Source organism: Sturnira hondurensis, unplaced genomic scaffold (genome assembly GCF_014824575.4).
Source record: "Sturnira hondurensis isolate 20B ecotype Veracruz unplaced genomic scaffold, ASM1482457v3 Scaffold0007865, whole genome shotgun sequence".
NCBI classification, from domain to species: Eukaryota; Metazoa; Chordata; class Mammalia; order Chiroptera; family Phyllostomidae; genus Sturnira; species Sturnira hondurensis.
In genome coordinates, this window is record NW_028080496.1 from 296,148 (window position 1) to 322,388 (window position 26,241).

Genomic DNA, 26,241 nt, shown 5'->3' on the forward strand with positions numbered 1-26,241 from the left:
AGGGAGCCCTCAGAGGCAGAGGAGAAACAGCAGAGCCGGCCAGAGAGGCACAGCGATGGGAGAGGCAGCAGAGATGCGGCGGGAGGACCTGGCAGGCCTGGACGGTGGAAGAAGGGGCCGTGGGACACAGGCTGGAGGAGCTGGCAGGGGCCGCCCTGGACAGCCCGCAAGGGGACAGAGACCTGGCCCCAGGACCGCACCTCCGGCGGCCGCTGCCCCCTTACCTGACCAGATGGGGCTTGACGAGGGCTTGCTCCGGCTGCTCCGCGCCCTCGACTTGCAGCGCGTCCTCCAGGAGCCGGGCGATGACGTCGCGGGCGGGGCCCTGCTCCTCAGAGCAGACGGGGGTCTTCACCTCCTGCAGCAGGATCAGGTACTTGCTCTCTATCTGGCAGAGCTTGGCTTCCAGGCTCGAGTACTGCAGAGAGAGTGGCGGTTACCTCCACCCGGGCGGGCCCACGGGAAAAGCAAGCCTTCCGCACCAGGGCTCCCAAGGAGGGACAAGCCCCAAAGTGCCGGGAAGGGAGCCAGGGACGCCAGACCGGGGGCCAGGGACGAATGCCTGCCAGAGGCCGCCTGTGATGGGTAACATCCCCTGCCGCGGGCTCCTTCCCTCCACGGGGTCTGGCGCAGAGGAGGTGCTGCTGCTGAGGTGTCAACACAAGCGTCTGTTCTGGACGGGGCAGAGGTGGCCACGGAAGGCTGGCCACGTGCCCGTCAGAGAGGTCAGGGGAGGGCAGGTGGCAGGTGGGCACTACACCGACACCTGAGGACAATGACCCAGGACTGGCTCCCAAACGCCACCGCACCGGGCAGACCAAACACACTGGGGGCCACACAGAACGAGGTTTGGGAGGCGGCTCTCGGGGTGACCCTGGGGGGTGCAGCATCCCGGAATTTCGCAGGACCGTCCCTGCAGTGTGTGTGACGTTGCCGCCCTTGGGGAAGCCGGCTGCAGCCACAGCGGTGTCTGACCATCCTGGCGACCCTGCGGGGCCCCCGCTGGGGAGGCCGCATCCGACTCACCGGCCCCGTCGGCAGAGAACACGCAGACCCACCCAGCCCGACAGCATGAGTCCCAGATGGACACAGGGGACCCAAACCTGCACACTCGGAATAGCGTTTGTTTCTGCGAGCTCCCTTCCACGCACAGACGGAACCTGCCCCTGGGGCAGTGCCCCCTGTCTCCACCGCAGACAGCGAGGCAGCGGAGCTACCTTGCGTCGATTTTGGCGTCCAGGACCACCTCCCCGCCAGCCCCGGCACTGAGCTGGGTTTCCAGCACGTTCTACATGGCTCCTGAACCTCACCTGCCGCCAGGTAAAGGGACACACCCACCCTGACCCACCTTGGCCAGGAGATCCCTCTCTCTCCTTTCCGCATTCCTCCGCAGCGCCGAGAGTTCCAGAATTTCCTTATTTAGAAACTTATTTTGGGTTTTGTACCCCTGTAGGTTATCCTGTTGGAAAAAAAAAAATGCATCGATTCACATTGGTTGAATGTTGACTGTTCACACAACCGATATTTCGCTGCCTCGCCAAACAGCCCTGCTGAGCTGCCGCGGGTCCTGAGGAACTGAAAGCTGATTGTCAGGCAGTGTCTGAGGAGTCTTTGGGGCCACCCTTGACGGGGGCCACAGGCAGGCAGGCCTCACTGCTGTGTCCAGGGGAGGGGGAAACGAGTTTACTTCACATGGTGATTTTCCTGAACTGGCCACAGAGGGGCAAGATGCAGCCTCTGCGGGTCATGTGGAAGGGGAAGCCCTAGGGTGTATAAACAGACATCCCAGCAGGACCGGAGGCCAGAGACTGGAAGAGAGCTGAAACTGCCGGAGCAATAGCAATATCCCTGGGCTGCCTCCTATTCCCCAGGGAATCTTCCCAGGAGACTAGCAACATTTTGACTGTAGCTCGTGGAGGCCGGTAGCCATGGACTGACATCAACGGAGACACTGGGAAGGGGTTTGGGGCCTCCGGTCCCAGCAGTGGGAGCCCAGGCCTGCTCTCACCTTCAGCCGGTCCAGCTCCAGCTGGTCCCGGCCAGCAGGGGCGGTGGTGGGAGAGGCAGGCAGCCAGGTGGGGGAGGCCGCGCCATCCTCGCACTCACTGAGCTGCCGTGACAGCTTCATGATGACCTCGTCCTTGGCCTGGATGGTCTCCATCAGCATCCCCAGCTTCTCATTGAGCTCGCCCACCGCACCCTTCAGCGTCCGCAGCTCCTGCTGCAGGCTCTCCTTCTCCAGGCCGCACTTCTCCAGCTGGCCGGCGAGGCCCAGGATCTGGTCATCCTTCTGGTGCAGGAGCTCGAGCGTGTCCTGGGGTACGCCGTCGCAGAGCCGGCTGCTGGCGAAGTACTTGTCGTACTGGGAGGACCTCACGGTCTGCTGCAGCAGGCGCACGAGCTCCTGCGGGGGCGGGGGCGGAGCAGAACCGTGAGAGGGCCGCGTGGCGCCAACGCTGGAACCTGAGGGAACGCAGCACTGATACTGGGAGCATTTTAACACCAAACTTCCTCTTTAAGGATCTCAGAGACGAGGAGGAAAAAAACCCTACTCCACCAAGACGGCCGGCGGGGGGACAATCACAGGAAACAGGAAGCGATGGACACACACACTATAGTTCGCAATGGTTCCGGGTGGGCGCTCACCCGAGCCCGACACCGTGAGCTGGGACATCGGGTCACCCGCCCGCCGACCAGTGAAGGGGGTCAGGTCACACGAGCTCAGAAGGAAAGGGTTGTTTAACCAGACGGTGGGGGGGGCAGTTGGCCGGGGGCAGGTATCTAATTACTGCTCCTGGGCTCTGGGGGCAGCCGAGTGCAGGGGAGAGTGGGGTGCAGACAACATTCTCCACTGGCCACGTGAAGGGTCTGCGGTCCCCTGGGCAAGGCTCGTGCCTTGGAACACGTGTGATCAGGCCCAGCGGCCGCGGCTGAGGCCACAGGGCGCATTCGGCCGGCCCAGTGTGGGCGGAGGGGTACGAGGGGCAGTTACCTTCTGGCTGCACAGGTCTTTCTGCAATCGGTCCAGCTCTTCCTGCTGGCTCCGCGCCTGCAGCTGCACATCGGGAGCCGGCCGGGCCGCTCCGCCGCCGGGCGTCCCCTCAGGGCCAGGGTCCCCGCTGCTGTGACGACTTTTGTACGAGCCAATCATTTCTCTCAGGGGGCGCCTTCCTTTGTAGGGAACACGGCCAAAATCAAAGGGAAATCCCGAGCCAGTCACCCCTATGGAGAAACGGAACTTGTTTTTCAAAGGCAGGCCCGGTCCTCCTCTGGGAACCCCCCACCGCACGGGCCGGGCGTCCACCTGCCGCTCCACAGGGAGTCTGCTGTGCCCCCAGAGCCGCCTCTGCCCCTCAGTCCCAGTAACAGCTGCGCCTGAGTCAGACACACTCCCCCGCGGAAGAGGCTTCCTTACGAGACTCCACCCCGTGAGCACTTGAAAAGAACACCACGTCGTCCGATTGCCCAATCTCCGCCGTAAGGCAGATAAGAAGGGCTGAGCGCACATGGGCCCCAACAAGGAATCAGCGACAGAAGGGTGCACACGACAGCTCTCCCAGCGTTCTCTGGGAATGCTGTTATTTTCCAAAGTGCATCGGTACTTCTAAACGCTCGCGGCTAACCCTCGGTGTTCACATCACAGGTACTTTCAGGAGGAAAGAGAATGGAGACCCAGGCGCTCAGCACCCACAGTGCCCCTGCCCCAGGACCCCCCGTGAGGACACCCTGCCCAGGAGGCTGGGTGGCAGATTCCCAGGCAGGACTCAGACAAAAGCATGACTATATTCTCTTCCTTTAAAAATGGTACTTAAGCCCTGGCTGGCGTGGCTCAGTGGACTCAACACCTGCCTGAGAACCAAAGGGTCACCGGTTCGATTCCCAATCAGGGCACACACCTGGGTTGTTGGCTGGTCTCCCAGTAGGGGGTGTGTGAGAGGCAACCACACACTGATGTTTCTCCTCCTCTCTTTGTCCCTCCCTTCTCCTCTCTACAAATAAATTTTTAAAATCTTAAACACCCATTCGAATGGATTGGGCTGATCCCTCTCTGCTTTTCCGGATGTGGCGCACACAACCCCCCCTCGTCCCTGGACCCTGCATGTGGGCCGGCCTCTGCTCTAGCAGCGTGAGAGACTATTTTTAAAGAGTCCCTTTCTCGTAGAGACACACACTAAAATATTTACAGGCACTGGATTGACATGTAGAACTCCCCTGAAAATAAGCCGGACGGTGCGGGCTGCCGGGGGCGGTAGGCGCATGGAGGACACAGGAGAGGCCCGAGTTCAGGACTGCGGAGGCTGGACGGGGGTTCTCCAGAATTCCGGACCCCTGTCCTCTGCTTCCCTGTACCTATCACATCTCTGTAAATGACCTGCTTTGGTTGTTTTGGCCAATATTTCTGTAAAGAGCGCCACGGATATCCCATCTCCTTGAAAAGTTTAGGAGTCCCAGGAGGGGCAGTCATTCATTTCCTGTAGCACCTCATTTTGGGGCCTAACCCTAAAGGGTGGCGTACCCCCCCACCCCCCCACCCCACTGGGCCCGTGCTTCTCCAAACAGACACCTGTTGGAAAGGCCTCCGCACCCCTGGTGGCCGACAGGTGGCTGCGTGGGGAAGGACCGGCCACAGGCGCCACGCAGACCGCACCTTTGCTTCCCTCGGGGGACTGCTTCTTCCGCTCCTCCTGGGCTGCCGACTCCTCCAGGTCCCTGGGGCTCGGGTCCAGCAGCACCCACTCTTCGTGGGTGTAAAACACACTCTTCCGACTCTCGTGCCCTCTTCCAGGCCGCAGAGAAGACATGGAGTTTCTGTCGGGAACAGGGAAATGTTATTGCGAAAACTTAATTGCACCTGTAGGGGGCTGCCCAGAGTGAAAAGATCTGATTAACATCGGACGCTGGCGAGGGCGCTCTGCCCCGCGGGCGGGCAGGCACACGCCGCTGCCACCGCTGCTGCTGGTACTGGGGAGGGTCTCTCGCGGTGACACGCAGGCCAGGCCAGGGCGCCCACCTCAAGACCCTGCGTTTCCTGGGAGAGGTCTCGCAGGTGTGCGCAAGGAACCACAAGCAACAACATTCCTTACAGCAGTTAGCAGAAGAATGTAACAAACTTCCGTCAACAGGGAAACTGACAAACCACAAAAACTCCATACAAAGGTTATACGTCTTTGAAACAAGCGCATTCCTGCAACAGATACTTCCTGTGTGGCTACAACGTTGCAGGCACTTAGGATGAGCCAGCGAACACAATAAAAATGCTTATCCTGCAGAACATATTTCCCAGCTAATGCTACATGTATCATACGGATCAATATTTTTTAAGTGGTGAGTAAAAAAAATCACAGAATGAGATATGCGACAGGATATTGTGTTACATTGTCAGGATATTGAGACATTTATAGATAGACACACACGTAGTAAAACTATTTTTAAAAACCTAGGCGTGAACGGTAATCACCAAGCGGACACTGGACAGCTCTGTGAAGGGCAAGGAAGGAAGGGGACCGCGGAGGAGAGCGGGCCCCAGGTGTCTCCGATGCAGCAGAAATAAGACAGAACTATCCAGCGAGGCAGGGCTGCCCATGCAGTCTCTGTGCTGTGGTCTGTACATGGGTGTGCGCTGAAAATAGTTCAGGAAAACTTTCAGAAACTAGGTGGGGATGTCTGCTTCCAGGGGAGGCAGAATGAGAAGACTAGACTCACAGCCCTGGAGAAAAGCCAAAGCTGAACAAAGTGGAGCGAACAGGGATTCTCAGGCACGGGGCACCGGGCAGTGGCCTGAGGGGGACGAACGAGGGGGCTGAGCTCCCAGCCTGGAGACACTGTCCAGGCTCCTGGCAGAGAGAGAACCCAGGGGGCACCCACAGGGCGCGGTGTGGTCGAGAAGAGCCAGACAGGGAAAGAGCACACCTCGGGGCTCCCCAAGGGTCCAGCGGGGGACTGCAGGCTGTGTGTAAGACAGCACCCCGAGACTGGGAGGGAACCAGCTGAGAGGAGTGGAGGGAACGGCCCCGGAGGTGACACGGGGGTGGGAACAGTGTCCAGCCCACCTGCCACAGTGGGCACACACCTGTGCGGGGGGCATTGGGGAGAGTGGTCCCACGCAGGGCAGTGATGCTGCCCCTGAAGGTGCTCTCGGCCCACCTACAAAAGCTGAAATGGGCATTTCCAGAGTACCCAACTGCTTCTGGGTGATTACATTTGTTCCAGAGCAGAGTTCAGGAGTATCTATAGAACACAAAGACAGCCAGTGCCTGGGAAGGTGCAGACACGTACTGCAGAGAAAGCACCGGGCGTGCAGGGAAGTGTGAAAACATCACGGACCACCAGGAGGAAAACCCGCCACTGGGAACAGACACAGACCCGGCGGACGCTAAAATGCATGCACGAAATTGCAGCCCGCACGGTCAGCAGCCCGCCCCACCACCTCCTCTGGTTCGGGGTGGCATCCCGACACTCACTTCAGCTCTGCGCCCCACTGCTTCAAGGAGAAGTTGATGGAGTTCGGGGGCCCGGAGGCCGGCTGACTGGCGGCCTGCTCTCCCACCAGCTCCCCAGGGGCCGTCTCCACAGCTAGGACGCTCCTGGCTTTCTCTGCAGAGGCGTTTGGGTGTGGGCGCGGGAGATCTGAAAGGGAGGCAGACAAAGGTCGGGCACTCAATCAAAGCTTCTGCGTGGAACTTGGCAACGTCCAGGAAACCCCGACCGATACGCCGTGTAAGAACCAGTCCCAGACACACAGCAGCGTGGTTTTAACGCAGACTGCGCGGAAACCTCGGGGCAGCATTGGCATTCTGCAGCCGACTGGGTCTAAGGCTGGTCGCCACTTCTCAGAGGGAAGCTGTGATGGGCTCCAGCCGCCGACTGTCAGGAGCCCGGGCCCGGGAACGGAGGAGGCCGGGCTCCCCTCGGTGCCTTGGAGCTCAGTTCACCGGACATGGGCTGTGACTGGCGTCCCTCGCCATCCTGATAAGGAGCGAAGTCCGACACAGGCTGGTAGGTCCAAAACGCAGATTGTGGATCTGATCTCACTCGACTCCCTTTTCTCAAAGAAGCGGAGGAAACCCTGGCTGCCGTGGCCCCATGGATTGCGCGCTGGTGGGCCTGCAAACCAAAAGGTTGCAGGTTCGATTCCCCGTCAGGGCACATGCCTGAGTTGTGGGCCAGGTCCCCAGTAGGGGGCGCAGGAGAGGCAACCACACATTGATGTTCTTCTCCCTCTCTTTCTCCCTCCCTTCCCCTCTGTCACAAAGTAAATAAATGAAATCTCTTTTAAAAGGGGGGAACACTACAACCTCCATGTCTGCTGCATCTGTACTGAGTCTGCAGGTCTCAGGCGAGCGGTTTGTGTGTTCACAGGCAAACAGCTAAGGTGAGATCGAGCCTCACACTCTGACCCTCTGGCAAGCTCTCGGGTTTTTTAAGGTTGAAATTTTATACGAGAGACCTGCTTGGAAATGACAAAACTCTGCTATTCAACAAAGAAGCAATAATACTTGCATCGCCTAACGTGCCACTTGCTTCAAAAACCACAGAACCGAGGGGGCGGGGCTGTGATCACACATTTGCCGTGGAGTCGCTGTTGAAACTACCTGGTACACACGGGGGTGACCGTGTGCTCCTCTCTCTCCGCACGCGTCCACCTTCCCACGACAAGAACTTCAACAAGAACGCCTCCGCGCAGAAGTGGTCTGCATTCTCCCAACACCCCCCTCCCCGCCCCGTGAGGAGAGGCATGTCCGCAGGGGTTCCCGATCCACCGCAGGCCTGGTGGACACTTCCTTCCTCCCGTGAAGACGGGCTCAGCACGGAGCTGCTGGGCGATGCAGCCGAGAAGCAAAGTCCGTCCGACCGCAGGAGGCGCACCCGGCCCCTCCTCAGGGCCGCGGGGCCCCAGGGGACGGACGCTCCCCTCTCACGCTTCCCTCTGCGGCAGCTGCTCTCCCGACAAACAAACAAAACCAAGTGCCAACACCACCAGGAGGGGCAGTCTCCCCGACCTGCTCCACCTGTCGGGACACAGCGCCCACAGCCAGGGCGTGAACGCGGCCACCTGGCCTGGGGTGGACCGGCCAGGGCCGGTGCAGGGACCCGGGAGGCAGGAGGGTGGGACCGACCCCTCCGCCCGGCTCCTGGAAGAGGCTGGCCTTTGCCACACCCTTCAGGGCAAAGCAGCACAATTCTTTATTTTCATGTTTATTTATTGGGGGAGAGAGAGGGAAAGAGAGGAACATTGCCTTGTGGTCCTGCTTATCTACGCACTCATGGGCTGCTGCTTGTCTGTGCCCTGACTGGGGCTGAACCCACAACCTGGTGGTGTGGGGAGGACGTGCTAACCAGCGCAGCCGCCGGGGCTGGGCCAGGCATCGCGAGGCCAGGCCAAGCCAGGAAACAGAACACCCGCCGCAGCCCAGTGCAGCCCCTTCCTCCGCTGTGGGCTGGCAGCAAGGTGGCGGCGGCCCCCGCCCAGGGTCAGACTCTCGTCAGAAAACCACAGACCTGGCAGCAGCTCCTGCCCACAGTGGAGAGGCCTCCAGAGGAAGTGGGGACCCTGGGGCGGGGCGGAGAGAAGGGGCCGAGGCCAGGGAGGATGCTGGGGAAAGAGACCGTTGCTAAGTGCAATTACTTGGGGGGAAACAGGTACTCCTTCCCGGTTTTGCCGTTACTGTTATTTTTGTCTGGTGTCCAGTATCGAGACGGCTGCGTGACATCTACCTGAGTCAAAGCACAGCAGCTGGCTCATCCCAAACACCGGGGCCAACACCGGCATTCAGGGAACTGCCCGAGGGACACGGGGGCAGAGCACTGGGTGTGCCGGGAGCCTCGCCTCACAGCCTCCGCGGCACAGCGTCCGCACCGGAGGGGTGTGCTGTCAGACCCGCTCTGGCCTGTTTTCCATCCTCACCTGAGGGCATGTTCATTGATTTTACATGCGGGGGCAGGAGAGACACATCGATCAGTTTGCTCCTGTGACCGGGAATCGAACCCGCAGCCTTCAGGGGTAAGGGACGACCCTCTAATCGACGGGGCCGGCCGGCCAGGGCAGACCTTCCACGGTCCTTGCAATTGCCCCCAGTGCAGCCGTGAGTGGGTGTGGACCACAGCTGTTAGGCTTCCTCCGGTCGCAGCCCCAGCTCCCCGGGTCTGCGGGAGCCTGTCCCACAGGACGTCCGGGGGTCCCAACCCCCCTGCTGCCTCCAGGGCCCCAGGGCCTCTGTGGCGAGCACAGCTTCTTTTCATCAAACGCACTGTGGTGGTGGCTCTTACAAAAGCTCAGCCAACAGGCACACATCTTTGCGACCCGAACATGGAGGCTGTAGGCTTGGAAACGAGGCCCCCGCCCCGCTGGAACCCACGTCTGGGCTGGAACCCACATCTGGACACAGAGGAAGGATGCTCGTTCTGTGCTCCCCTGCTCGGCCCAGTCACTGCGTCCCAGCTGCCACAGGCCCCCCCCATGTCGGGCTCACCTGTGCTGTCTCTGGCCACGAGGCCCTTAGAGGAGTCCCCCGGGGTGGGGGAGGTCCTGCTGACCCGCGTCGCCCCGTCCAGGCCGTTGCAGTATTCCCATCTCTTCTGTTGCAGTTCCTGCAGCCAGTAGGTCATGAGCTGGCGACTGGGCGCCTGGGGAGAGAGGGGGAGGGGAAAAGTGTCACGCCCACCAACCCCATGCAGGGCTGGGACAGACGATGCTTCCCGGGACCTGGGGCACAGAAACACTGGGGCCCCTGCCCCTCGGAATCTACACGCCAGGAAGAAAGAACCGCCCATGGACTCGCCCAACAGGGACAAATATTCAGTGCGGGTGCGGCAGAAGCCACACCCCCAAAGCCACCTACATACTGTGTGATTCTCCATAGGTGACGTTTAAAATGCAGGATGACAAGCACAGAAAGCAAATCAGTGGGGGCCAGGGCTGGGGGGAGGGGATGGTGCGCTGCCAGGGCAGCATGCGGGAGTGGGGGGTGACCGAGGGTCCGCATCCTGACTGCGGTGGTGGGCAGGGGCCGACGCATTTTCAAACGCACAGAACTGTGCACGACAAAGAGGGAATTTCGCTAAGTGGACATCAAAAGAGAAATCAACCAAGACGAGGAGGGAGACCAAGAAATGAACACACTGGAAGGGCCCCGCGAAGGGGGCAGGGGCGCAGCTGCGGGAAGCTCGCCCGTACGGCGTCCTGGGAGGTGGATGAGAAGACCTCAGGCTCGAGGCCACCCCCCCCCCCCCGGGGGCCAGAGGCACATGGAAAAGTGCCTCACAGTCCTGACAGCAGGGGACAGGCCCAGCGACCACAGGCATGGGGCAGCCCGGGCACGGTGACCTGTGTTGTCCCAGGGACCCCCCCCAACACACACACACACACACACACACACACACAGCCCCAGGTGCAGATGGACATCCACAGAGGGACCGCCGTGCACTTTCCAGAATGTTCTTCCACCACCAGCCGAGCGCTCATGGCACCTGCACGTCCACCCACATTCACTGCCCGCACTTCCCACCGGGAATGAGAGATCCCTGAAGCCGGCGCCTTGTGGGAGAGACCACAACACAGAGCGGTGGCTGTGGTGGGGGCGGTGTGCCAAGCGCTGTCACAGGCCAGGGGGTGAGGCGGGGGCCACGGCGAGCACGCGGCAGAGGGCACAGGTGGCGGGTACTTGAAGTTCGGCAGACCTGCCACCTGTGGAATCAAACGGTTCCGTGGGGGCTCGCCGTCTCTCGCCGGCCATAAACCTGAACTCGAGATGCCTCCTTTTCCCTGCACCCAGCTCAGTGCCAGGCACATCGGAGGTCAGTGTCTGCCGGAGGAACGAGAAGTGAATGGACAGACGCTAGTGAAGTGACATGGGAGCTTGGTGTTAAAGGGGACGAGGACTCAGGTCTGTGGCACCCGTGAAGCACAGGGTGGAATGGGCGGGGGGCTCGGCCTGGCTCTGGCAGGGGAAGGGGAACCCAGTGCTCCTAGGGCAGGGAGACGGGGGACACTGAGGGTGTGCGCAAGCCCTCCCCTCCCCCTCCCCTTTCACAGGGCCTACACTGAGCCCTGGTCGGCTGGGTGGAAGGCAGTGTGTGTTTGGGAGGGATGTGTGCATTCTAATCCCCCCGCAAACTCCCCGGCCTGGCCCCCATCACCGTCCCCAGGAAGAGACCACCAGGGCCTGCCCAGACCCTTGTGCGCCCCCTACCCTTGCCCCCATGGCCAGCACACACTCCACTGTGTCCATCTGGGCTCAGAACACCCAGCCCACCCCTCGCTCCCCTACCCCCGCCAGCTGTCTCCTACAACACAGGCACCTTGAAAAATCGGCTTTGTATGAGAAATCCTCCCCCTGGACACTTCTGAGTAATAAATCTTCCTGGGGAACAATTAGTAACCTGTTCATCATCTCTCACTAACTTCCCGGGGCAAAAAAAAAAAAAAACCCTTTCAGGTCACATGCTTTCAATGGCTGACATATTATTCATGCCATAGAAACCTGGTCCACAAGCCGGCAAAACACCTCGAGACAGTGATTAATGGCTTCCTTTCATTTTTTAAAAAAAATCTAGAAACCGCCGAGAGCATCTGACTGCCATCCCAGCAGCTGCTGAGAGGCCGGCGCCGCCCGGTGCACGTGGCTAGGGCCTGTGCAGGCAGCAGGGAGCAGGAGGTGTCTGTCTCTCTCTCTCTCTCTGTCTCTGCAGCACCAGTCCAGGGGCGGAGCCCGTGAAGCCCGCCCACCTCCCAGTACCCCACTTGGTGACTTTCCCTCACACCGAGACTAACTGGGTCCTCGCAGACGCAGAGCCAGCGGCCAGTCTCGCTCTGACGCACGCAGTCCAGCACCTGCAGGGGCCTGCTGAGCACTGGGCTCGGCCCCCCAAGTCTCTGCCACCCCGAGGCTCTGCCACCCCATGCGGCTCACGCACTCAGGGACGCCAACTCTCCTGCGGGGCCACGAAGGCGGAAGCTGGCTGGGCTGGCTCTCGGGACCCTCACCACCCCCGTGAAGGTGGGGCAGCAGGACCTCGGACGTCTGGGAGTTGGCGTGTGCCCTGGGCCAGTGGCACTCGGCCCGTGACAGCGGACCCAGCCCTGGAGCTCTCTCCATTCGCCAAGCGGGAGGTCCCAGCGCCATGCGGCCCAGGGCAGCTTCCCTGGTTCACAGTGCTGACCGCTGAGCGAGCCCTCAAAGGGCCTGGCCCACGCTCTCCTCATGTTCAGCTGCTCACATGGCTAAAATCCCAGTGCCAACCGCCACCAACCCCCACACCACAGACCCCACAGGGAGTGTTTTGGAGGTCCCCCACGCGGCTGCAGGAAGGTGAGGGGCAGGCGAGGGCTGGGTGGGCACAGCCCGGCTCTCACAGACAGCTGCTGCACTGGGGTGCCACCCTGCAAGGTGCCCGCTGCGAGGAGGAAAACCAGGCCCCCTCGGGCAGCCCGAGTGGGATTCAGCCCGACAGCTGGCTGAGGGCCATGGGACGCCCCAGCTGCTCCCGAGGCCTCTCCTGGGACCACAGGCCCCGGCCACCTGTCTCTCCTGGGACCCCAGGGGCTCCCTTCCCTCCCAGCCCTACCCCCTTCTCAGTGCTCAGGGAAATCCCGAAATACAGTCATTTGATCACGAGGTCATTCCCTGCCACAGGCACTGACCAGGCCCAGGCAGTGCCGGGGGAGAGGCTGGTGCCCACACCAGGGCCAGGTCGGGGCCTCGGCCTCATCATCACTGCACAACTGCCCCAGCTCGGCAGCAACTGCCCCGGGGCCGGGGCAGTGCTCATCTCCTGTGACCCACAGCCATATTGCTAGGAGTAAAATGGAAAACACCGTGTACATGATAATGTGGGTTCATTCACTCGGCAAATAGTCATTAAGGGCCTAACCTGGGCCAGCGAGGGGTCCACCCTAGGGGCATGGAGCTGGGTGACCCTCTGAGATGCCCCTGAGAGCAGACGGTGTCCTTGTGGCCAGTAGATCATGAGAGACACGCTCCCAAGTGCAGTCAACACCTACGGGCCTGGGCACACACTGGACAAATCCTCACACATTACAGAATTATAACAGTGTCTGGTCAAAATTCTAAAAGGCGTTCTTCAAAGGGTGGCAAAGAGATCATGGCATTCGTCTCCAGTTTAACCTTCGAGAATTCTGAGAAGATACATCAAGTTCAAGGCCTGCCTGTGCCCCACCACACCGGTCAGCGTATTCTAAAGAAACAACAGTTACAGCAGCCGTGTACCACCAGAGCATCTGAACCTACGGGCAAGCGTGTGTAAAACATCCACGCAGCGTGTCAAGTCAGATCCGTGCAAAGAGTACGCATCATTAAATAATGGGATTAGGAGAACTGGCTAAAAATTTGGAAAGAAACGAAGGCGGTATGAATTATGACCCAGGTAACAATACAACTTTGTNAATTCTGAGAAGATACATCAAGTTCAAGGCCTGCCTGTGCCCCACCACACCGGTCAGCGTATTCTAAAGAAACAACAGTTACAGCAGCCGTGTACCACCAGAGCATCTGAACCTACGGGCAAGCGTGTGTAAAACATCCACGCAGCGTGTCAAGTCAGATCGGTGCAAAGAGTACGCATCATTAAACAATGGGATTAGGAGAACTGGCTAAAAATTTGGAAAGAAATGAAGGCGGTATGAATTATGACCCAGGTAACAATACAACTTTGTGTGACACTGAGGACAAGCTCCTCTGGCCGACAAGCACCTCCGAGGGGCAAAGCGAGGCCTGGGCGCCGCGCTTTCAGAAGGAGAAGTTCGAGTCCAGGACGAAACGCACCCTCTCAGCATTTCCACAGGAATCAGAAGTTCCTCTACGGTTTTTCTCAAAGAGTGAAATCCCGGCCACCCCAGCCACGTCCACGTCCGACTGAAACCCCGGCCAGGGCGCTGGCTCCGTGGGCCAGGGAGCCTCCCACGTCAGAGGCAGGCCCTCTGCACCTCAGGCTGGATGGAGGGACCCAGAGCGCCCCCCAGGCTGTGAAGGGCACACTGCTGCTCTGAGGACCCTGCGGAAAGCGGGCTGCAGGGGCAGGAACGAGCCCACACACTGAGAAGACAGAGGGTGTCCAGCAAAACAAAGTCACCAGGTCTCGAGGCCACAGAGACCCCTGGTCAGTCTCCCTGGTTCACGCTCCCAGACATTCTCCTGCCCCGTGACTGGAGCCTCTGCAGCAGCGCCCCTACTGGTGTTGCATGGTGTTGCACCCTCTGTCTCCCACCCCAACCCTCTCCTTGCCATCAGGTTCAATGTGCCCCCTGCCTACGCCTCTCTGATGCCCCCGCCGCCACGCCCACGCTGCCCACGCCCCACGGGACTGGAGCCTCTCGCCCACACCGCGGCATGCAGACGCCAGCCTCCACTACCGGCTCCGGCTGCGCCCACACCCCTGCCAACCCCCACAAGCTCCTGGAGACCCAGGCGCAGGTCCCACCCACGGGGCCATCAGAGGTCCCTCACAGAACCGCTTACTCATCCCTCCGAGCGCCACATGTGATAACACAGCAGCTCAGCCCCCACTTCAGACCTGACCTCTGGGCCCCGCCCGAAGGTCAGGGCCAGCAGGGGCCACCGAGAGGCGAGGCGAGTGACTGTCCAGATGGGGAAGTCACCCCCGGAGGGAGGGAAGCAGTGTGCCCGCCTGCCACTGGGAGCGGAGGGACTTCTGCTTCTGGCATCTCAGGAGGGATATCTCGATTTCCGAGCTGAGTCTGAGGCAATCTCTCCGCGAGCAATGAAAAGTACAAGAACATTGGAAGTAGCTTGAGAGAGCAAAACAAAGCTCAGAGGAAAACACAGTCTACAGGGCCCCTGCTGAATAGCTCAGCTGGTTACAGCAGCGTCCCGATACCCCATCTGGGGGTTCGCTTCCCGGTCAGGGCGCATACAAGAACCAACGACAAAAATGAATGCATCAGTGAGGAGAAAAACTAATCAATGTGTTTCTCTGTCTCTCTCACGTCAAGCAATAACGTTTTTTTAATAAAAAAAAAATAGACCATCGCCCTGGCTGGTGTAGCTCAGTGCATTGAGCGCGGGCCTGTGAACCAGAGGATCGCGGTTCAATTCCCAGTCAGGGCACATGCCTGGGTTGCAGGCCGGCTCCCTGCAGGTCAACTCCCGGCAGGGGACGCACGAAAGACAACCATACATTGATGTTTCTCTCCCTCTCTCCTTCCCCTCTAAAGATACATAAATAAATAAAATCTTTAAAAAAAAAGAAATAAAAAATAATTTTAAAAAATGGACCATCATCCCAAACTGATAAATAACTGTAGGTTCCACAGCTCCTTCTGAGTGTTTCAGAGCTACAAGCCTGGAAACACCCATGGGGGATCTGGCCGGGGACCAGGAACAGACATGTGACTTTTCCCTGGGAAGGTTTTGAAACCTCCTCCTTCAGCCCAGCGGCCGACGTGGGGAAGGGAAGTAGCGCGGGCTGTGCCCCCCGCTGCGGCTGCCTGCCGCCCCCACCCCTCCAGGGAACCGAAAAAACCCTCGTTCTCTATCTTTCTAAGCTGTGGTCTGCACGTCGACGTACGCGTGCCTGCTATTAAAATAATCACATGAAATCTGAATGAAATCCCTCAAAGACCGAGCAGGAAGCCAGACCCCACAGTCGTTTTCCTGAGTCATCAGAGTCGGAGGGGGCGGTGGCCTGGTCGGTGTGGGGAGGGATGTCTTAGCCTCCCCTTCTCTTTCCCTTCCCCTCTCTCTGAAATAAACACAATCTTTAAAAAAAAAGTGTCAAGTAGTTCTAGTCTGCCTGTCATTCACCCCCTCTGGGGACAAACTGGGGGCAAGACAGGAGCTCCCTCCAAAAGGCCAAGGGGACGCCAGCGTGTGGGGTGCAGCAGTGACGAGTGACTCCCTGGGGACAGAAACCTCAGGGCCCTCGGGGGATGGCATGGAGTGGGTAACAGGCCCCAAACCCATGCTCTGCAGCCAGAGACGCGAAATGCAAAGAGGATGCGCAGATAAAAACCACAGAGTGCCCCTGAGGACCAGGGCGCAGCCGCCAGGGCTTCCCCCATGCAGCCCAGCTCCCTCTCCTGGCCTCTCACCTCAGAGCCACGGAGAACCGTCCCTCACGGAGGACAGCACAGAGGCTACCCTGGTGGGCTCCGGGGACGGGCAGAAAGAAACGCGGTTCCTGAGCCCCGCCCTGGCCTCCCACCTGAACCAGAACCTGCGGGGGTCCCTGGGGGCTTCGCCCTCACAAGTGTGAGAAGCCCCATTCTGGAGGAGGTGGTGCCCTTTACGTCACGGAAGTGAAAGGAGCCTGGTCAGCACGCTGCCCTGGAAGCGAAGACGGGGGCGCTGGCTACACTGGCCTCGTCTCAGGCTGCAAAACGAGGCCCTCAGAGATGAGGGTGGATGCACGTGGAGCCACGTAGACCCCGCCAGATCAGGCCCAGGACCGGGCCCAGCCTTTCCCGGCACCGCCACCCGCCTGTTCTTGAGTCCACCCCCTCCCCGCACACCTGTCACCCACACCATTCGTTTCCAACCCTGGGGGACTTGACCTCTGCCGCCGCCCAAGTGGGTGACGGTGCCCCTGGAGAGTCTCTACACAGCAACTGAGAGCAGAACGAGCCCAATTTCCGCCTCATGGCTCAAGGTGGAAACACAAAGCAAATGCCAGCACACGGCTACATTTTAAATATAAATGCAGTTCTTATGTCTGGGAAAGGTTCCGGTGCCGGAACTGCCGCCCTCGAGTGGCGGGACTCGGTTTCCTCACTGTGTCGGGAGGGGACAGGGCAGGCTGGTCCCTGAGGGCCCCTTCGGTCCTGACTCCAGGAGAGTGTCCCTTGGAGCAAAACCCAGGGCCCCCTTCCACCTCACAGAGCCACTCACAGATGACCCAGCCCAGATGTGTCCTCATCACAGCCCAGAACAGAGAGGGACAAGCTCCCTGCGGCCACAGGCCGTAGAGTCCTGTGCTCAGCAAACCTGCCGGTGGAACGGCCAGCCAGCCTCACTGCCTTCCTGCACTGTGGTCGCCTTCCCAGCAAGCCCAGCCCCGTCCCTGAACAGCAGAGGGCTACAAAGGGAAGCACAGACTAGGCTTGCTGCCAAGAAACACCTCTTATAATCCAAGACCAATATCTCTGATAACACAGGCCTGCCCACCTGACATCAGAGGCCTGGCCACCTCCTCATACAGGCAGGTCCCCAGGAGGTAGGTCCTCACCGAGGCAGAGCCGAGGCGGACGGCTAGGGGGCATGGGGGCCCAGTCTCCCCACCCCAGATCCCCCCTTCCCCACCAGTCCTGTCCTCCCAGCAATCCATCTGAAGAAGCAAACGGCCCAGCATTAAAAGGTGCTGAGTCGCCCTGGACAGCACGGTTCCCTTAGTTGGCGCATCATCCCATAAACTGGAAGGTTGCTGGTTCAGTCCCCAGTCAGAAAGCGTGTGGGAGGCAACTGACAGATGTTTCTCTTTCACATCCATTTCCTTTCTTTTCCTCCCTCCCTCCCTCCCTTTCTTCCTTCCTTCCTTCCTTCCTCTCTCTTTCTCCCTCCCCTCCTTCATTCTTCCCCACGCCCCCCTTCTCTCTCTAAAACCAATAAAAAAAATCCTTGGGTGAAAATTGAAAAAAAAAAAAAGATGCTGAGTCCATGTGACAAAGACGACAACGTAGTGACCCAAGGAGGACCCAGTGCCTGAGCAGCTCACAATTTTACCGAAATCTGACCCCCGCACAGCTTGTCTTTTTCCCCAGAGAGCGCGTCTCGGTAGTCAGCACAGGCAGTTTTCTCCAAGTCGGCAACGCCCACAGCCGTTCCTGCGTGGAGCACAGATTTCTGGCTCAGGGCCACCTCCCAACCAAGATCCCCCCTCCCCTTCATTTACCGTGGAAGGATGCCAGACCTCCCTTGGAATCGAAAACCCGGCGGACATCTGATATTTACTCCCAAGGCCGAGGATGGCAGACAAATGTGGTTTCTCTCAACGTCGTTGTTCTTTTTTTCCAAAGCTCTTGCAATGCTTTGATTCTATCAAGTGCTAATCTATTTTTAAAGTCTTGTCGCTGTCCTTTCTTAAATGAACAGACTATTTTCCCTGCTGTGCCTGCAGGAATAGCTTGATGCTCACAACACAGCAGGTGTGCAATACGTTTGCTGATTGAACGCACAGGGGAGAGCGCAGCCCACACCTCCTTGCCCCTGCCGTGAAGACACGAGGACCCGGAGTGGTCTTGGGGTGCACCTAACGCGTGCCCGGCACCGCTCTACGAACGAATGGGGCGCCGTGCTGAGTCGCAGACAGACCTCGGCCCACAGGGAGTTACGTTCTGCTGGGACCGTGACACGGGATGATCCGCCACCGCACGGGACAGGCCCGCTTCTGGGGCGACCCCGGCCCGGATCTCCAGCTGAGCTGGGGTTTCCAGGGCTCCTGGGTCAGCTGTTCTTCACTGGGCGACCCCAGAGCCCACCTCAGCCGCGTGCCCTGGGAGGGCTCCACACAGACAGCAGCCCAGAGTGCCGCCCCCACCACGCTGTCTACGAGATGACTCAGTGGACACTCATCAGAAGCGCCCCTGCTGCCCGCCTCACCATTTCCATGCATGGTCGCTCTCCGAGGGCTGGGCCTGGGAGCACGGGGTTGCCCCTCCCGCATCAGAGACCCTGCTCCCGCAGGAACCTCCAAGAGAATCGAAAACTCCGCATCAACACTGGCGGCCCTGGCCCAGTCACTGCCTCAGGGGACAGGCTGTCTTCTCTGGGGGACAGTGTGGCGCACAAAGGCCCCTGCCCCCCACGGACTACTTTATATACCTGCATGCCAAGAGTGGCTTTCTCATTGTCAAGCATTTGTGGAAAAAAAAAACCAAAAGCACAACAGTCTGTGACACGTGAAACTTAGTGAAATTCTGGCACCCATCAACAAAACCTCTGGGAAGACAGTGACCCCCCTCTATGGCTGCCTCTGTATGACGGTCACAGCACGGTCACCGAGACGGCACACGTGCAAGAGGAAGGCGCTGCGCCGTGGGGCCCTCGCCGTGGGGCCCTTTCCACGGTTTGCCTGCCTGCTGGTGCGAGTGTGCTCGGAGCCCAGGCCAGGCCGTGGCACCAAATACCAGAGACCTGAAGATGCAGGCCCAACCGAAATGCGGGTTAGTCATCCCTCTTGGACCCTGGATACCGTTCACAGAGTGGCGGCCACCTCCATGACGCGGGGTGACAATGGCATCTGATACAGTTGAGAATTCTAGCTGACTGCTTCTAAAGGGTTGCCGCTCACACCAAAACCAGTGGGCGCTGGGCTCCCCGGTTCAACAAGTGCCTACTGGGCGCCTGCTCTGCACCAGGCCCTGGGCTGGGCTGGGCGGTGAGGATACACACGGCCGTCCTCGGGGGCGGGGAGTGAGTGGGGGCTGCACTACAACGGGGACTGTGCGAGGCAGCGAGAGATGAGGAGCCACTGTGATGTCCCACACGACACTGTTCTGGCCCTTATGGAACTCCCTGATCGGGAAGCCACGGCAGCCCAGGAAAAGTCCCGCCTTCATCACAGACTGTATTTCCAGACCCCTGAGCAGATGTCCTGTGCGCCCCAGAAGCCTGGCCCGCCACGTCTGGCGTGTACTGAACGCACCACGATCACCCAGGCGGACGAATGCTTGCCATTAAAGCCGAGAGCATGTTCGACACTGCAGAATGTGCCTTTTCCCCCACACAAGTGGCTTCGGAATAGGCATGCATGCATGGCTGTTCAGTCAAGTGTGACTTGGGAACTGACACATGTATGCAGCGGAGTGCCCCCAGGAAAGGGGTGGGGGGCAGAGGCCTCACCCGCTGCCCGAGCTCCCTGCTCTGGACACTGCGCGGACCTGGCAGAGCCGGCTGAGCTTCACCCGACATCGGCCTCCAGCTCTCTCCTTCCCGAAGTGCCAGGCAGCCCACGACTGCCTCCGGGCCTCAGACCTCCGCAGAGCTCAGGGAGAAAGAGGCCTTCAGCTCCCCCCGCCCCCACAGGAAGCACCGGCCTCTGCCTGACTGTTGCAGCGGTTCCCAAACGTCTCACGTGCGGTCCTTCCTACACATGCTGGTACAACAGTCCCGGAGCTTTCTCGCTGCACAAAAAGCACAAAGCAAACACAGTGAAAGAAAAACCACCATCCCTTATCTCATCGACAACCACTAGCCTCCAAAGTCAAAGAAGGCAGATGTGTTGACACAGATAACACACACTACGTTTCGGACGCTCCCTGTGCCGGAGTCCCTCCTTGCAAAGAGGGCCTGAGCCTGGATTCACGACCACAGGCCCATCACGCCCCATCCCTGGCGCCCAGTACCTCATCTGTGAAATCAGGCGCTGAACGAGGTAGGGTTCAGCAACAGAGAAGCTGACCAAAAAATTCCAGTATCAGCTTACACTGAGAGTCAGGCAGGAAAACGTTCTGTAGAAGCCCAACAAAACCACAGCTTGTCCAGAGAAGGCGGAAAGACGCTGGAAAATGAGAAACATATGCTCACACCACAAGCAAACTGCTGATTTTTCTCTTCTTCTCTTCTGAACCCATCTGTCAAAGGAAACGGCATCTACACAGTTAATTGCAGCTGGACGAAGTCTCGGCAGGGCTCATCCCTGCTCTCCCGCAAGGCTCCTCGGAAATCGGGGTCCCCCGTGGCAGAGAAACCCGGACAGGGAGGGTTAATCAGCCCTCGGAGCTGAAGGGTGAAAAGGAAGATAAATCGCCAATTTCTACTTTTACCGCCACAAGAGTGTTCTCAAAAGGAACTGCTGGATACTAAAATTCATCCTTCCTAAAACACACCCCCACACTGTAATGCCACATCTGGACGCCCCCTTCCTCTGGGGGGCCTTCTTCCGCTTCCAGTTTCATTGTTTTTAGAAAGCAGACCGCTGGCCTCAGGCACACTGTCCCACTCTGTCACTAAGCCAACTGTATGTATCGAAATAGTCCTGCCCAGTCAGCAACCCAGTTTCTTTTAAGATTTTATTTATTTATGTTTAGAGGGGAAGGGAAGGAGAGAAGGAGAGAAATACCAATGTATGGTTGCCTCTCGTGGGTCCCCTGCTGAGAACTGGCCTGCAACCCAGGCATGTGCCCTGATGGGGAATCGAACTGCGATCGTGTGGTTCGCAGGCCCGTGTTCAATCCACTGAGCTACACCTGCCAGGGCAATCAGTTTCTTTTTTAAAAAGAAATATTCTGACCCTGACTGGTGTGGCTCCGTGGGTTGGGCATCATCCCCCAAACCGAAAGGTCGCTGGTTCGATTCCCGGTCAGGGCCCAAGCCTGGGTTGTGGGGCAGGTCTCTGGTTGGGGGTGAGCAGGAGGCGACAGAGGAACGTTTTCCTCTCTTTTCCTCTTCCTTCCCCTCTCTCTAAAAAGTAAATTAAAAAATTTTTTTAAAGAAATATTCTGAACACACTAAGATGGACCAAATAATGTCATGAACACTGGGGTGCCCACCCCCGAGTACTAGAAATACACTGGCAGCCTCCAGGCACCCGTCCCCACGCACACGCCCTCACCTCCCGAGCAGGAACCACCGCCCAGGCCCAGGGCCCATCCCCACACGCAGGTCTCCCGCCAACCGCGTGCCAGAGACGTTTGCACAATCTCCCAAGTCCCTGCAGAACTGGTGCCCTTCTGCGTGCCACCCCTCAGTAAGTACGTCTTCCTTGCCAAGTTTACCTGTGTGAGTCCTCCGTGTTCACACCCACAGCTCTCGGTCCTTCGTGTGTACCTGCTGCCCCGTATTCCACGACGTGAAGACAGCACGTTCATGGCCCTGACCCTACTACAGTTTCCCACGGCTGCCTGGTAGTGTCTGCTCCCGCCAGCCCCTTCCCACAACTTCCATCAGAACCCCTCCAGCCACCTGAGGGTGAGGTAAGATCTCCCTTCCCCCCCAGCAGAGGACACTGGGATGACCTCACCAACACGTGCTTGAGGCAGGCTCGGGCTGGAGGTTCCAGCTCCTGCTGCTCTAACACCAAGCTCCCCACACTGCACCCACAGCCCTGGTTACGTAGGCACCTCCACTATTCAAAAAACTTTAAACAGAAAATCCGAGACCAGGCTCCAAAGCCATCCACATGGGAGGCTGTTTCCCCTTTTCACCAACCAGCCCGCAGCGCACCGTTGAACAGGGAGGGTCCATGTGCGGGGAGGACAAGCCTTTCTTTGGCATGCCCAGCTTCACGCAGCCTCGCTGGGGCCGTGCCCCAGTTCATACACGCGCTTTCTAAGGAAGCCGCAGAAACACTGCAACCCCACGTGGCTTCCTCTGCAGAAACAGGCTGTCTGCAGCCACTTGGGGACGGGACGTGGGGGTCTGCAGCAAAGCCCTGGGAAGCAGCCCCAGCTGCTGTGGCTCTGGGGTTCTGGGAACAGTGCTGTGCTCACAAGGCCCAGGCAGCAGCAGGCACAACTTACTCTGCACTGCACTTGGCCCGCTTTCCAGAAAGTTGTCATTCGTCCCAGCCCAGCCCTGCTGTTCTGGGGGAAAGCCCAGCTTACAACATGCAAGAGAAATGAGAAAGAGGAGTGAGGGCGGAGGCATCCACTACCAGGCAGGCAGCAGGGGCAGGAGAGGCCGGGGCTGGGGCCCTGAGCTCAGTGATGGGAGGCCTCTGCACCCTGACTGCGGCCTGTGGCCTGCAGACTGCAGCCCACATTTCTGCATTATCTCCCACACCTCCTTCCTTCCGACAACCAGGAAAACCTCATGCTGGTGGAAGCAGCCCGGCCCCAACTTCCAGCCAAAACAAGGAGCAAGAAAACAGCTCTACTGGGGCTGGCTGTGCGACCTCCACTGCAGGGGGGGGGGGGTCCCTGCCCACTCTGTGCAAGACACTGATGGCGGGAACACTCACCCAGCAGTCTCAGGGATTCGACTGGGGTTCCTCCCAGTCCTGGGAAGAGACAGCTGAGGCACGGGGATGTGGGATCACTCAGCCAAGGTCAACAAGCCTGCAGTCCTGGGCGACGGGGAGGGGGGCACAGGACACACCAGGGAGGTGGGAACGCAGAGCCTGGCCAGGGAGGTCAGAGGTCAGTGGCCACCCGGTAAAGGGCATGAGATGGGACACGGGGACAGAGTTGGGGGTAGAAGGAGGGAAACGAAGGCACCAAGGCCTCAGAGGAAGGAAGAAGGAAGGAGAGGGTTCAATGGGCAGACCTGCGTAGGGCTGGGAGTCGGCCAAGGGGCGGGGGTGGTTCTAGGCTGAGGAGCGGGTCTTGGGTGCGGGCTGAGAGGGTGCTTCTGAGGGGCAGGCGGGGGAGCGGGCCCTAGGGTGCGGGCCTGGGAATGGGTTCTAGGGAGCGGGCCCGAGAGCGGGCGCTAGGGTGCGGGCTGCGGAGCGGGCTCCCACCTTGAGCACCGTGACGGCGCCCCCGCTGTGCACCTGGAAGTGCGCGGGCGGCTCGGCGCCGGGCTCGGCCGCCTCGTCGGGACCCTGGTAGCTGAAGCAGGCGTCGGCGATGTCCAGGTGGCCGAGCGGCAGCGCGTCCTGCGGACTCTTGAAGTAGTAGAGGTAGCAGCGCCGCGCATCAAACACGAACCAGCGGCTGCGGTAGCCCCGCAGAGGGCCCTTGCCCGACAGCTTCTGCAGGTAGCCGCACAGCCGCGCGGGCTCCCGCCCCAGCCCCGCGCCCTCGCTGCCGCCGCCCTCGTCCGCGGGGGCCCCGGGCCCCGGCATCGCCCGCCGCGCGCCCACTGCAGCCCAGCCGGGCTCTCGCCCGCGTTGCCGCCGCCGCCGCTGCCGCTGCCGCTGCCGCCACCGCACCCTCCTACCCGCCCCGCCCTCGCACGCAAGGCGGTCTGGGACTTGTAGTCCCGCCTCCGCCGCGCCCACGGCTTGCGCGCGCAGAGCCGCCTGGGACTGGTAGTCCTCCCGCGCCCACCCGCGAAGCCCCCGGACGGGGCCGAACTGCGCAGCTCCGCAGCCCCGCAGGCTACTTCCAGCGGGCCACTCTAGTCCTCCCTGCCCTCTTATGCGGCACTATTGCACTACTGTCTAGGAGTGTGCAGGGCTTGAAACCCAGCGGAGTGTCCTCTCGGCACCGTGGCTACAAAAGCGTTTGTGTAAGCGTCTAACCCCGCCAGACTCACAGGCTGGTAGTGCACAAATGAGAGCCTATTGCCGGCGCCGAGTGGGTGGGTGCTCGGTAAATATTTGTAGACGCACGTCCCGCCTCTCCGGAACTCATTTCTGCATTGAATTAAACGAACGTTCCCTGAGCGAGCGCCATCTGCTCTGCACACCACGTGCAGGTGCGGACACTGCAGGTCGCCTTCGTGTCCCCAAGACGGCCTTTGAGGAAGGGGCAGAGAAGACACACGCGAAACCAGAAGACAGACTGTGTTGTGTAAATGCTGTGGTGACATTTGAATAAGATTTACTACTTAAAATGGCCCTTAGTACTTGCCAGTGCTTCAGATATTAACTCATGAACTCACACAAATCTCAAGGGGCAATTAGGATGGTTTCACAATAAAGCGAAGTAGAGAGGATGGGGAGCCTTGAGTGTCTGCCCACTGCTGGCGCCAAGGAGAGTGGCCCAAGCCTTCCGAGGCCTCATACAGCTTCCAGGACCAAGTCCAATGCCTCCTCAACTCCCAGACTTCTCCTAGGCCACCCTGGGGTGCTGGTAACCTCATGAACCCACCCTGCAATGTCTCACCCCTCATTCCTGGGGTCGTGAGCTGGAAGAGGGCTCCACCACGGGGCTTTATCTCATCTCCTTGATACCTTCCCACCCCATCATCAGTTTGGACAATCATAAATGATTTTTATGATTTATGTAATTTTTGTGATTTAAGTAAAATCATTTTACAATTTTTATGATTTATGTAAAATTCTGAAAAAAATGCAGCTTCAGTCTCCTACCCCAACCCCCCCCCCCCCCCCAGCCNCCCCCCCCCCCCCCCCCCCCCCCCCGTTTCTGACCAGGTCACGCCCCGTCAAGGCCCTCCTACGGGGAAATTCGGGGGCTGCCTCTGGTGGCTCTGAATTCCTTGGAACCCTTCTTCAGTGGCTCCTCGGCATATGACAGTCCTCAAGATCTCTCGGGTTAAATGTCAGCATCCTGTGGTCAGGGGCCAGCTTTACACAGCCCAGCTGTGACTAATGTGGGTATGCTTGGTGCCTGGGGGCCTGCCCCCTCAGTTCTCTAGCAAACCCAGCGATCAGAAGGAAGTGGCCAAGCCAGGGAAGTGTCTGCTGTTTACTGAAAAGGGGAAATTTTGGCACTGACCTTGCTTTCCACACTTCCTACCCTTACTGATGGGTGGGGAGGGGGTGCCCAGGGCTCTAGAGGTCAGGGGAGGGTTCCAAAATAAGGGAGGGGCTGTGTGATTACCTGGCCTCCCTGTGCCTCAGTTTCCTCACCTGTGGAAGGGCATAAAGACAGCATTTACCTCCTAGAGCTGTTACGAGGCTTGCACAAGACAATGAGTACAAAGGACTTGTCCCAGGCCCCGACGGGCAGCAGCCTGGCTCATTCAGTCCACAGACAGCCTCAGCCCTGCTCTTTGGCTCTGCTGGCTGTTGGGGGTGCCCACAAAAGGCCTGGACCTGGCTCCCACGGCAAGATGCTCTCAGCCTAGGCAGGGGGTGGAGCTTGGGAGAGAGCCCGGCCAGGAGACCCCCTGCCAAGATGGGGGTGGCGGTGCAGGGGGCAGCTCCAGGAGGCCTCATTTCCCTACCAAATTTGCAGGCAAATCTACACACCTCATGAGACACTTTCTTAGGGCGAAGGCACCTGACATGCTGACCAAGCTCCGCCCCCCCCCCCGGGACCAGGGAACCAGGGCTGGGACAGGTAGAGGCCTGGGTGCCCCTGGGGGCTAAAGGGTGGAGGGTGGGCAGGGCTCTTCCCCCCTCCCCCGCACACTGCAGGGTTCTTGGGAAGTAAGAGGACCTGACCTCCAGACCATTTTCAGATACGATGGAAGTTTTACCAACACTACATGAAGCTGATGCCATACGATGTTGTGTGGATAGTTCCTTATACATTTGTTCATTCTGATTTTGTAATTTTTAAAAAGATCTTATTTCTTTTTAAAGAGAGGGGAAGGGCAGGAGAAAGGGAGAGAAACAGCAATGGATGATTGCACCCGAGCGCCCCCTACTGGGGACCTGGCCTGCACCCCAGGCATATGCCATAGACTAGGAATTGAACTGGCAACCCTTTGGTTTGCAGGTGGGGCTCAATCCACTGAGCCACGCCAGCCTGGGCTGATT

The 26,241-nt window shown here is 59.4% G+C and overlaps 1 protein-coding gene across 3 annotated transcripts in view; it reads right to left on the reverse strand.

The window, feature by feature from the left end:
* Nucleotides 1–23,711, reverse strand: part of TBC1D2B (TBC1 domain family member 2B) — a 33,608-nt gene extending 9,897 nt beyond the window's left edge. Inside the window, exons 1-8 of one of the 3 annotated variants that reach the window (XM_037053424.1) lie at nt 23,368–23,711; nt 9,471–9,624; nt 6,462–6,627; nt 4,649–4,809; nt 2,993–3,222; nt 2,009–2,404; nt 1,349–1,459; nt 225–418 (exon numbers count right to left, since the gene is read on the reverse strand). In XM_037053424.1, coding sequence (XP_036909319.1) covers nt 225–418; nt 1,349–1,459; nt 2,009–2,404; nt 2,993–3,222; nt 4,649–4,809; nt 6,462–6,627; nt 9,471–9,624; nt 23,368–23,694 — 1,739 coding nt within the window. In that variant the 5' untranslated portion in view covers nt 23,695–23,711. Of the gene's footprint in view, nt 1–224; nt 419–1,348; nt 1,460–2,008; nt 2,405–2,992; nt 3,223–4,648; nt 4,810–6,461; nt 6,631–9,458; nt 9,625–23,367 lie in introns of all 3 variants that reach the window. The other 2 variants (XM_037053425.1, XM_037053422.1) reach the window with 2 other exon arrangements.
* Nucleotides 23,712–26,241: the final 2,530 nt, after the last annotated feature.